This window comes from Typopeltis vanoorti, chromosome 16, assembly GCF_054136105.1.
Source record: "Typopeltis vanoorti isolate ZY-2024b chromosome 16, IOZ_Tvanoo_1.0, whole genome shotgun sequence".
Classification (NCBI taxonomy): Eukaryota; Metazoa; Arthropoda; class Arachnida; order Uropygi; family Thelyphonidae; genus Typopeltis; species Typopeltis vanoorti.
Genome location: NC_143564.1, coordinates 22,805,608 through 22,817,715, shown reverse-complemented (window position 1 = coordinate 22,817,715; position 12,108 = coordinate 22,805,608). Strand labels below are relative to the sequence as shown.

Here is a 12,108-nt window from a genome sequence, read left to right as displayed (position 1 = left end):
CAAAAAGAATAGGAAATAGGTGGGAGGGTGGCTGTTCATTTGAAGCAGTCTGCTGTGAGATTAAGGCCAGTAAGGCAAAATATGCAGTTGGTTGTTGATATAGGCCAGGGAGTTAAACAGATGATCTGGAAGACATGCATCACTAAATTAGTACAATGAGTACAGGTCAAGTGATTATTATGGAGGGACTTCAACTATGGAGATATAGACTGGATTACATTGCAGGAAGGAAATGGAATTTATACATCTACTAAGAAATAATTACTTAAGGCATCATGTTATGGAGGAGACTAGGGGGACAGGGAGAGTATTGAACCTGGTCATAGGATCAGAAGAGTTATCCATAACCAAGGTGACCATATTGCCTCCAATTGGTGAAAGTGACTATGCCATCTTGACTTGGGAAATTGTAAAATATGAGGATTTCTATCAAGGAGTATACGGAACAACAAGGCAGGTAATTATGACAAGCTTAGGAAGAAGCTTAAATCTGTACCACAGCATAAAACACTGCAGGGTAAAGATGTTAGTAGTGCATGGGATATACTTAAAGGTCATCTAGAAGAAGCAGCATTAAATTGTATGCCTAGCATAAGGAGGATAATCAGGTAGGAGTTAGATGGATAGGTAATATCATTAAGCACAAGATGCAGAAAAAAATGCTGTGGAGGGTATATAAAGAGAAAGGTGACCAGCATGGCAAGATAGGCAAAATCAGATTATGAGCAGAATCTAGCCAAGCAGGCCAAAGGAAATCCCAAAGAGTTCTTTCGTTATGTGACAAGTAAGAGAAAGAATGACCACAGAAGATTAACCTTAATGAGTGATGATGATCACGACCAGACAGATGCAGATAAAAGGTGGATGAATTGGAGGTTCTTAGGATATTTCAGAATCTCAATGTAAATACAGCTGTAGATTAGATGGGATATCATCTAGGGTTCTGCAAAATCGTACAAGGGAACTAGTAATGCCTCTGACTAGGCTTTTTAATCAAAGTCTCAGCTCTGGTAGAGTTCCAAGGTAGTTGAAAGAGGAAAAAATAATTCCCTTGCATAAGGTAAGTTTTAAGACTGCAGTAGCAAATTATAGACCAATCAGTATCTCAGGTGTGGTGGTAAAAGTACTAGAAAATTGGTCAAAAAGAGAATTCAAGAATGGTAGATAAAAATATCATACTGTATGAGGGTCAACATGGCTTTGTGAACGGTTGGTCATGCCTTAGTAATTTACTAACTTTTTTTACAATAACAGCTGAGTTGGATAAAGGAAATGGTTACACAATGATTCTGCTTGATTTTGCAAAAGCATTTGACAGAATACTGCATGGAACTGTTATGCAAATTAGAACAAATGTGGATAGACATGACACTGATTAATTGGATAAGAGAGTGACTGCTGGACAGATATCAAAAATTATTTTTTTAATGGTATGCTCATACATGAGAAGTTGGTAGATCAACCTATAGTACATTAGTACCATGTATGGGTTGGGAAAGAAGGTACTTGTTCACATTTGATTTGAATAACTGTATATTGTATTCCTTACGGAAGACTGTTTCATAGTACAGCAGTTGCAAGAATGAAGGAGGAGGAGAAGAAACTTGTTCTGTGGGTTTCAAGGTGCACTATGTAGGGGTGTTGAGCAGCAGCTGCACGTATTCAAATAAGCTTAGTACTAAGTGGGGGAATTATTGGTATTATTTCAGATGAACATTTTTCCATGAAAATATTTGTAGAAAACACATAATGTGGAGGCCGAACATCTGTGCGAAAGTGGGGGGAAATGAGTTGGTAAGAAATGGGTTATTAATAAGTCTAATTGCTCTCCTCTGTATTGAGTCGAGCATTTTGAGGGAACTTTTGTTGGCCCCACCGCATATATGACAGCAGTATTCGATGGTTGGGCGGATTTGTGATTTGTATAAGGTTAACAGTTCAGGGCTGAAGTAATGTCTTGAGCAAAAAAAAAATCCTAGTTTTTTAGAAGCTGAGGCTGCAATGGTTGTTATGTGTTTATGCCAGGAGAGGTTTGATGTCAGGGTAATTCCAAGAAGGGAAATCTCAGATTGTCTGCAAATTTGGGTGCTGTCAAAAATAATACTGGGAGAAAATGGTTCTTTTTTTTATGAGAAATGAGACAGTACTGGGTTTTATTAGCATTGAAATTGACTAGATTATCTGAACCCCATTGTAGGATGGCTTGGAGATCTGAATTGAGGACAGTGGTGGTTGCTGTTCTGTAGGTTCAGGTGAGTTGTGTGGAGTAAGGTTTATCAAAAGAAAGATAGGAGTGCAATGTGTGTTGTCATCTGAAAAACTGTGTATTGGATTGGAGGTAAGCTGAAGTAGGTCATTGATATATAGTAGGAATAGAGTTGGTGAGAGGACAGGACCTTGTGGAACCCTGGCATTAGTTGAATGGCGAGAGGATAAGGAACCATCCACCACCAAACATAGTGTGTGTCCAGACAGAAAGCTGCCAATCCGACTACAGTCTTGGGATAGACCAAACAATGGCAGCTTGCTTAGTAAGCTCTTGTGCCAGACCCAGTCAGACGCCTTGGAGATAGCAAGTGCAACCTCCAACCACTTGAGATTTGCCAAACTTCTCCATGCCATTTGTCAGAGATGGGTGATATATGTGAGCAGGTCTCCTGTTGATTGGCAGTGATGGAATCCATACTGGTAGTCATTTATTAGACGGGTAGCTTCAAGGTAGTGTAGGAGTTGGGAAATGATGAGTTTTTCTATTATTTTAGACAGGACTGAGGTGAGTGAGATGGAGCGGTAGTTGGACGGCAGTGACTCGTCGCCCTTCATGGGAATGGGTTGAATATAGGCCAATTTCCAGGCTGCAGGATAGATACCAGTGGAGTAAGACAGTATATATATAGGCGACATAGGACAGGAGTCAGTTCTAGTGCACAAACCTTCAGGACAATTGGAGGAATACCATCAGGGCCAGGAGACTTTTTTGGGTCTAATTTGGACAGCATTTAGTGATCTCTTTCTGGCCAAAGGATATAGTAGGCATTGTATGTTGGGCATCAGGAATGGTTGGGGGACATTTGCTAGTGTCAATTATGCATGCATTGGAAGCAAAGTGTGAGGCCAGGAGATTGGCCTCTTCTGTAGATGATGATGCAATGGAGCCATCTGGGTATGATAGAGGTGGGAATAGTGTTGGGCAGAAGTTACGACCGATTGCCTTGGCGAGAGACCAAAAGGCTCGGCTGCTAATTTCCTGCTTTTTGTTCTTGCGAACTCTGTTTTGGAAGCATTGATTTTTTTTTTTTTTTTTTTGCATTTATTTCTGGCTTGGGTATAAGCTCTGAAAGAGGATGGAGTTCTTGATTTGAGCCGGTGGTATATTTGGTTTTTCATTTGTATAGCATTGGCGCATCTTTTGGAAAACCAGGGTTTGGTTAGGGAGTGGCAGGTCAGAGTACTGTGGGGAATGTATGATTGCATGCCAGTAAGGATTACTTTGGTTATGAGTTCGGTGTATGTGTTTGGGTTGGAAGGTCGGAAGCAATAGTCTACCATGGGAATGAAGCATAGAAGTATGGGCAGATGCAGAAGAGAAGCAAAAACAGGTGACTTGTAATGGCCACAAGGCTCTGTGCTGGGACCATTGCTGTTTAATTTGTACATAAATGATATAGGAAATAACCTGAAAGGAAATATTCGTTGTTTGCTGATGATGCAAAATTAGATAGAGTAATAGTTAATCAAGACGATGTGGAGAATAATTTGCAGGATGATTTAAATAGGCTGTCAGTATGGGCAAAAGATAATGGGTATCAGTTTAATGTGGAGAAATGTAAAGTTATGCATTTTGGGAAAAATAGATTACAAGCCGTGTGTCATATTCATGGTACTGTACTCCAGGAAATAGATGAAGCTGGAGATTTAGGGGTGGTGGTAGACAGAGAGTTAATGTTTAGAGGATATATTGCTAAGGTAGCCCATAAGATTACTTGGCTATTGAAGAATACATTAACAAGAACAGATAAGGAAGTTGTTATTCCTCTTTTTAAGGCCTTGCTATGCCTACATCTGGATTTCTATGATTAAGTCTGGTCCCCTGGGTTTCTTGGGTATGAGGAAGCAGTGGAGAGGATTCAGAGGCGACTGACCAAGATGGTGAGAGACCTGTGGAATGTTCCCTATGAGGATAGATTGAGGGTGTGTAGATTGCAGAAGTTGGTTGACAGGAGAAAAAGAGGGGATATGATAGAAACATTTAAGTTGCTTAAAAGGTTTTATAGGATTGATGCAGGGGAAATGTTTCAACATTTGGCTTGAGGGTCCAGAACAACGGGTCATTCCTGAAGTTGAATAAAAGTGTGGTTAGTAGGGGTGTGAACACTAGATTTTTTGCTTGGAGAGTTGTGAATGTGTGGAATGGATTGCCAGTCAGTTATGAGTGCTTTGTTTGTTAATGGGTTCAAGGAGAGGTATGATAGATTGTGTAGATAGTTGGGGTCTTTCGCATGAGTCTTTGGACTCCATGGAGGCACCTGTACAATAATAATAATATACTACACAGTAATGATTCATTTATGTATCTCTTTTTATGTTAGCAAATATGTTTGTAGTAATTGATCGTTGTGAAGTTGTTCATATTACGAAGGAACTTGTCAATCTAATATTTCATTTAAAAAAAAAAAAAACTTATTTTGTGTGTAAAGAAATAAATAGTATTATTTTATATAATGACATATGCTTGTGTATCAAGTTATTATTTATGATTATAGATCAAATTTTAGGGATGATTTAATTTATCTAGTATGGATTTGAGATTAATGCAGTATGTATACTGTACAAGGGTGGTCTGACTGAAAAGTTCTCAGCCTAACAATGAAAAAATGAATTTATAAATTATTTCAAAAAATGAATTTCAAAATTATTTTTATTTTTCGACTTAATCTCCCCTAAGACTAATACATTTATTCCAGCAATGCTCCAGTGCTATTATCCCATCCCTGTAGTGGTTCTCAGTAAGATCTGCAAAATACTTGGGGAGTAAGATCTGCAAAATGTTTGGGGAGTTGAGTAAACTAGATGTAAATAAGGCTGTGGGACTTGATAATATATCACCGCGTATTCTGAAGGAATGTGCCAGAGAGTTGACACCTACCTTGACATATTTTTTTAATACGAGTCTTGCACTTGGTCAAGTCCCTAAAGAGTGGAAGGAGGGCAAGATTATGCCACTTCATAAAGGAGGTGATCGAACTCAAGCATCAAACTATAGGCCTATCTGTGTGTCAGGTGTTGTGGTGAAGTTGTTGGAGAAGCTTGTGAGAACTAGGATCCAGAGTTGGGTTGACAACAATGGTATAATCTTTGATGGACAGCATGGATTTGCTAAAGGGAGGTCGTGTTTTAGTAATCTACTTACTTATTACAATAAAGTGACTGCTTCCTTGGACAGAGGAGAAGGATACACAGTAATATACTTGGATTTCGCAAAAGCTTTTGATAGAGTACCTCATGATAAGTTGACAGTCAAACTAGAGCAGATGGGGTTGGATATTAGATTAGTGCATTGGATTGGAGACTGGCTATCTGATAGGTATCAACAAGTTGTGTATGGGGGTGCAATATCCAGGAAAAGGAAAGTCACTAGTGGTGTGCCTCAGGGATCTGTTTTAGGGCCATTACTATTTAACTTGTATATTAATGATATTGGCGAAGATTTGGATGGAGATATTCAGTTGTTTGCAGATGATGCAAAGTTGGGACGAACCATAAAGAGTAGTGAAGATGTTGTGGCCTTGCAAGAAGACTTGAATAAATTGAGTGATTGGGCAAGCAAATGGGGATGTGAGTTCAATGTTGCAAAATGTAAGGTTTTAAAATTTGGAAAACAAAGATGGGATGCAGAATTTATGCTTGGTGAGAATATATTGTTGGAAGTAGAGGAAATAAGAGATCTGGGAGTGATAGTGGATAAGGATCTAAAATTTAGGGAACACATCACCAAAATTGTGAAGACAACACAAAGACTTCTGGGAATGATGAGGAGGACCCTGACGTGTAGAAGTAGGGAGATTCTTGTTCCATTGTATAAGGCTTTGATTAGGCCACACATGGACTATTGTGCCCAGATTTGGTCACCTGCTTTTCAGAAGGATGAAGAGATGTTGGAAAGGGTCCAAAGGCGACTGACTAAGGTAGTTTCTGACCTCTGGAATGTCGAGTATGAGGAAAGATTGAAAAGATGTAATTTGCAGAGTCTAGTGGAGAGAAGGAAGAGGGGAGATATGATAGAGACCTACAAGTTGGCAAGGGGTTGTTATAGGATCAATTGTGGAGAAGTTCTACAGAGAATAGTGGGAGATCAGGGGAGAACCAGAGGTCATCCCAGGAAACTGTATAAAGAGGGTGTGAGTAGGGGAGTGAGAGGCAGGTTTTTTCGTGCAGAGTTGTGAATGATTGGAATGCCTTGCCTGAGAGTGTGGTGTCTGCAGGGAGTTTGAATGTGTTTAAGACCCGGTATGATGAGATGTGTGTGTGAGATAAAAGGACCTCCTAGATGAGTCTTTGACTCCATGAGGTCTTGTTTAATAATAATAATAATAATAATAATAATAATACCTCTCTACAGCTGCAATCACCTCTTGATTCGAAGAAAAACGATGACCAGCAACAAAGAGTTTTAGTTTGGGGAAGAGATAGAAGTCAGAGTTAGCCAAATCTGGGGAACAGGGTGGATGTTCCAACAATTCATAACGTAGATCCCTTAATTTTAACTTTCTCATGTTTTATAATACAGTGGCAGCTGAGTTGGATAAAGGTAATGGGTTTACAATGATACTGCTGGACTTTTCACTGGCTTTTGATAGGATATCTCATGAAATTCTAATTAACGAATTTCATTAATTAGAATTTCACCACTACTATGCACAGATTCGGTCACCTGGTTTTCGAAAGGACGAAGAGATTTTGGAAAGAGTCCAGAGGTGACTGACTAAGATAGTTTCTGATCTCTGGAATGTCGAATATGAGGAAAGGTTGAGAAGATGTCTGTGATTAGTGGCATGCCACATATCTCTCTACTTAGGCCACTACGATTTAATTTATACATTAACAATATAGGAATGGATCTGAGAGGTACTATTTAGTAGTTGAATGCTAATGATGCAAAATAGGGTAGAGGAATAGTTAATAAAAACATTGTGGTTGGTGGATTGAGTGGTGGGGACAGAGTTATAGAGTAGGTGCCCTCCCTCAATGGTCTTTGGACTCCCTGGAGGTGTCACGTAATAATAATAATAATAATGAAAGATGATGTTAAAATTTTACAGGATGATTAGGATAGACTGGCAGTCTGGGAAAAAGGAGAATGGATGTGGCAAAGTGTAAGGTTATGCATTTTGTGATGAAAAGATTACCATCTGTGTACCACATTGATGGAACTGTACTCCAGGAAATTGATGAAGCCAGGGATTCAGGAATGTTAGTGGACAGGGAGTTAAAATTTAGAGGGTATATTGCAAAAGTAACTAAAGCATCTCATTGAATTACTTAGTTACTGAAGAATCTTTGATAAGCAGAGACAAGCTGGTTATTGACCTCTTATAGATGGAGTGAGACCCCCCCCCCCATCTTAACTACTGTGTACACATCTGGTCACCTGGGTTTCTTGGGGATTAGGAGGAGGTGGAGAGGATCCAGAAGCAAGTGATCAAGATGGTAGCAGATCTATAGAATGAACCTTATGAGGACAGGTTGAAGATTTGTGGGTTACCTAAATTGATTGAATGGTGGAAAAGGGGTTGATATGATTGAGATATAGAAGTTGCTGAAGAGTTTTTATGAGATTAATACAGAGGAAGTTTTTCAGAACAGGTCTGGTGGTGGGAGAACTAGGGGCCATTGTTGGAAACTGAGCAGTGTAGTTAACAGAGATGTTAGGACCAAATTTTTTTGCTTGGAGAGTGGCAAATGAGTGGAAGAGGTTTCCAGAGTCTATTGTGGGTGCAATGACTGGAATGATTAGATCCTGTCATAAACAGAGTACAGCAACAGAAGATTCCATTCCTTTCTGCAGAAAGCAAGCATCTACATGTACAATTGGCATAGGAACACCAATACTGACATTTGAAAAGTATAAAAGGTTTCTTCATCTAATGAATAAATGTTTCTACATGTTTATATCAATGTTCTTAGAGTATTTCTACCTGGCCCTTCATGTCAGGCAGAAATACTGTATACTGGTGGTGGTGACGGCATTGGAATTGATTTTTGCATGTAATATGTTCTCTGATATTGGCAGAGTAATACTAAATGCCAGTCCATTCAAACATTCTTGTCATAGTTTGTTAGTAACAAACCTCAGCTCCTATTTAAACACTGATTAGGCTACCACTAATAATTTGATCTCTGGCCATGCAGAACAGGATTATAACTTTGATGTAGTTTTTTGTTTTCATTAGAAGTCAGGTCAGTAGAATAATTGTTGACCAAATTAGTTATACTTTGGCATACTGTTTTAATTGTAGTGTAACTGTGTCTTTCTCTGTGTGTGCGTGTGTGTGCATGCATGCGTATGTGTACTCCAGATGATGTTCTTAATATGAAGGTTGAAATGTAGGGAAATTAAAATTATTGCTCTTAACACAGTAGTCTTCTACATCTGTCAGTGCCCCAGTTTATTCATCTGGTAGTAGTTCTCCTAGCAGGTTATTTGCACTATGGTGCAAGGTACATATTTAGGAGTGATTGCAGGAAAATGCAGATGATTACCATACTACATTGGCCTGCTCATTCTCGAGATTTCAACCCAGTTATGCATCTGTGAATGAAGAGAAATGGGCTTTTGCAGCAGACCTTTGCATTTCCATTTGAAGCACCTGTATCAAGTGATAGAATATATGCTGGTGTAGTTGGCTGAGTGTTTAGCATATCTGCTTTCCAGCCAAAAGGCTTCAGGTTCAAACCCTGCCATCGGCTGGCATGGATGTTTGTGACTGTCTGTGAAAATACTAGTAGTGGTATTGGTGGTGGTGGTGGGTGGTAGATTGCGTTGGTGTAGATTATGATGGTAGTTGAAATTCATTGTAGTTGGTGGATTGAGTGATGGAGACAGAGAGTTGTAGAGAAATTTCCTTGATGAGTCTTTGGACTCCTTGGAGGTGTCACATAATAATAATAATAATAATATAGGCTAGCATTCCTGTCAAATACTAAAAGAACTTCATGCATTCCATGCCCAAGTGAGTAAGGCTGTTCTGAGGAGATGCCTAAATTAATCTGGCCACTGTTCATTTTCAAATTATATAATATTGAAGTCCTGAATCTTCTCATATTGACATTTGAATTACAGGTGTATAATGTTTTTGCTTATTATTTAGTGTTCAGTAGAGAAGGCAGTATGTTGATTAAATTCACAACTGAGATCTAAACTGATTACTCTCCTCTAGGTAACCCAGAAGTGAATGATATTTGATTGCATTTATATAGAATTAATAACAAATGTCTTCATGTTGATAAAAAGATGGATAGCTGGTAGAAAGATATGTCCGAGACTTATGTTTCTTAATGTTTAATGGTCCTTGCAGAAATTTGCAGATTGTAGTCCTTGTTGATTCCATACATCATCTTTATTGCCGGTATTTCATGTTGAGAAGTAAATTTCCATTCCACTTTCTCACTTGATTTGAAAATAATAATCTTAAACAAGAACTTGAAACATAAGTCTAAAGACATTGTTTCTTTCAGATTTTTTTCTGTTTTCTTGCCTGTTTAGTTATACATAGGATGTTTTAACCAGGATGACAATTTGTGTGTGTTTGTGAAGAACTTTGAAAGTGGTTGCTAACCAGTATTTTGTTTCTTGGGCATTCAGCACAGTATGCTTTTAATGTATTTTCTAGTTACATATTGCGGATGAATGTTTCTTCACCTAATAGACTGTTGGAGATTGTATCATTAATATATAGTAAGAAGAGTGAAAGTAATATGTATTACAAAAGTTTGTTGTTATTTTTTCTTGTTACAGTTCACTTTTTCCAAAGTGGATTGGATGAAGCTGTGTTGTACTCTTGAGGAAGTATATCAAGAGCCTGGTGATAGTAGTCAAATAGCAAAATCACCATCTATATCTCTTAACCAGAGAAAGAGACAGATCTTATAGTATATTAGACTAAAAATTCTCCGTTCAGAAATTGCCAAGGAGAATTCTTTGAAATGGGAGAAAATAGAGCTGGTTATTGTCTTCATAGGTAAAATGAAATGATTGAAGAACATATACAAAGAGTGAATAATGTGTAGCAGCATTTTTTTTTTAACAAGAAAATAGTTCACTAATTGGGGACAAGTGTAGATTGTTTTGATGTATCTTTTTCCAAAATATCTATTAAAAACAAGAAGTGCATTTTCATTTTATTGTAATGATAATATGCTGTTGTTTCTTTTTTAATTTATGAATATTAATTCTTTTTCAGGATGAGCATAAAATTCCTCTTTCGGAACTTTTTGCCCGGTTAGGAACAAATCCAGACACTGTAAGTTATTTTATGTTTATTTTCGTATTCATTATTCATTATTTTCATTATTCTTTGACCAAATGAGCGATGATTGTGCTACTGATATACTGTAGTCATTTTTCAGGTGAACCAAATATAGTACTTTAAAAAATAAAATAAAATAAAAAGTGGTTGACTTTTATCTGTTAGGTTGTCCAAATGAACATGAAGTTCAGTGAATCATTTAAATGTTTTAAAAACACACACTAACAGAAATAAAATGAGGAAGTTTAGTTTCAGTATTGGAATACTGGGAGTTGGCATAATAATAATAATAATAATAACAAACTATAAAAACAAAGGAGATCATGTAAAAACTTATTTATTTGTAGAATTTTTGCCTAAGTTTCATAGGCATCTTCAGTACAGAATGGCAATCAAATAGCTAATGCAAGACAACTGAAATGATCAATAATTTCCTAAATGGGGAGAAAGAAAAAAACATTATATATATATATATATATATATATATATATATATATATATAAGCGATGAAAGATTAGCAGATTTAAAAAGTACTATCTCCCATAAAGGAGACAGACCTTTATGATGTGTTTAAGTTAGAACAATAGAATAATTCCAGCTTATACTGGAATTGTGATGAATGAAGTAGAGGTAACTAGTCTATTACAGAACCTCAATGTCACTACATCTGAGGGATTGGATGGTATACCAGCTCGTGTCATATGTGAAGCGGCTAAAGAATTGTCAGTGCCCTTGACCATTTTGTTTAATTTGAGCCTCGGGTCTGGGTCAGTCCCATGGGAGTGGAAAGAGGAGAAAATAGTTCCACTGCATAAAGGTGGTTGCAAGGCTGCTGTTGAAAATTACCAGCCAATCAGCATAACAGGAATTATTATCAAGGTCTTGGAGAAAATAGTCAAGAGGAAAATACAAGATTGGATAGATGAAAATGGGATACTGTATGGGGGGGAAGCGTGTTTTTGTGAAGGGTAGATCGTGCCTCAGTAACTTGCTCACATATTATAACACAGTGACGGCTGAACTGGATAAGGGTAATGGGTTTACAGTGATTCTACTGGACCTTGCTAAGGCCTTTGACAGGATACCACATGGAATTCTAATCAGTAAATTGCAGCATATGGGGATGGATAGGAGGGCGGTTGATGTAGAGATATCAGAAAGTGGTTTATTCAGGAGTAGAGTCCACAAGATGGCCTGTGACTAGTGGTGTGCCACAAGGATCTGTTCTTGGACCACTGCTGTTTGATTTGTTCATTAATGATATAGGAAAGGATCTGAGAAGAACAGTTCATTTGTTTGCGGATGATGCAAAGTTGGGTAGGGCAATAGTGAATGCAGATGATGTCAAAATTTTGCAAGAAGATTTGGATAGATTGGAGGTCTGGGCTAAGGAGAATTTTTTAAGGTCAATTTAATGTGGCAAAATGTAAGGTTATACATTTTGGGGTGAAAAGATTAGCAGCAGTTTACTACATTGGTGGAACTGTACTCCAGGAAATTGATGAGGCACGAGATTTGGGAGTGTTGGTGGATAAGGAGTTGAAGTTTAGGGGGCACATTGTAAAAGTGGCCAAATGAGCTC

General features: G+C 37.9%; 1 protein-coding gene across 1 annotated transcript in view; it reads left to right on the top strand.

Moving 5' to 3' along the window:
- Positions 1 to 12,108, top strand: part of LOC150097890 (sodium/potassium-transporting ATPase subunit alpha-like) — a 397,473-nt gene that overhangs the window by 28,280 nt on the left and 357,085 nt on the right. The window contains exon 3 of the mRNA XM_090406625.1: positions 10,461 to 10,520. Within this exon, the coding sequence (XP_090262751.1) occupies positions 10,461 to 10,520 (60 nt within the window). The remainder of the gene's footprint in view (positions 1 to 10,460; positions 10,521 to 12,108) is intronic.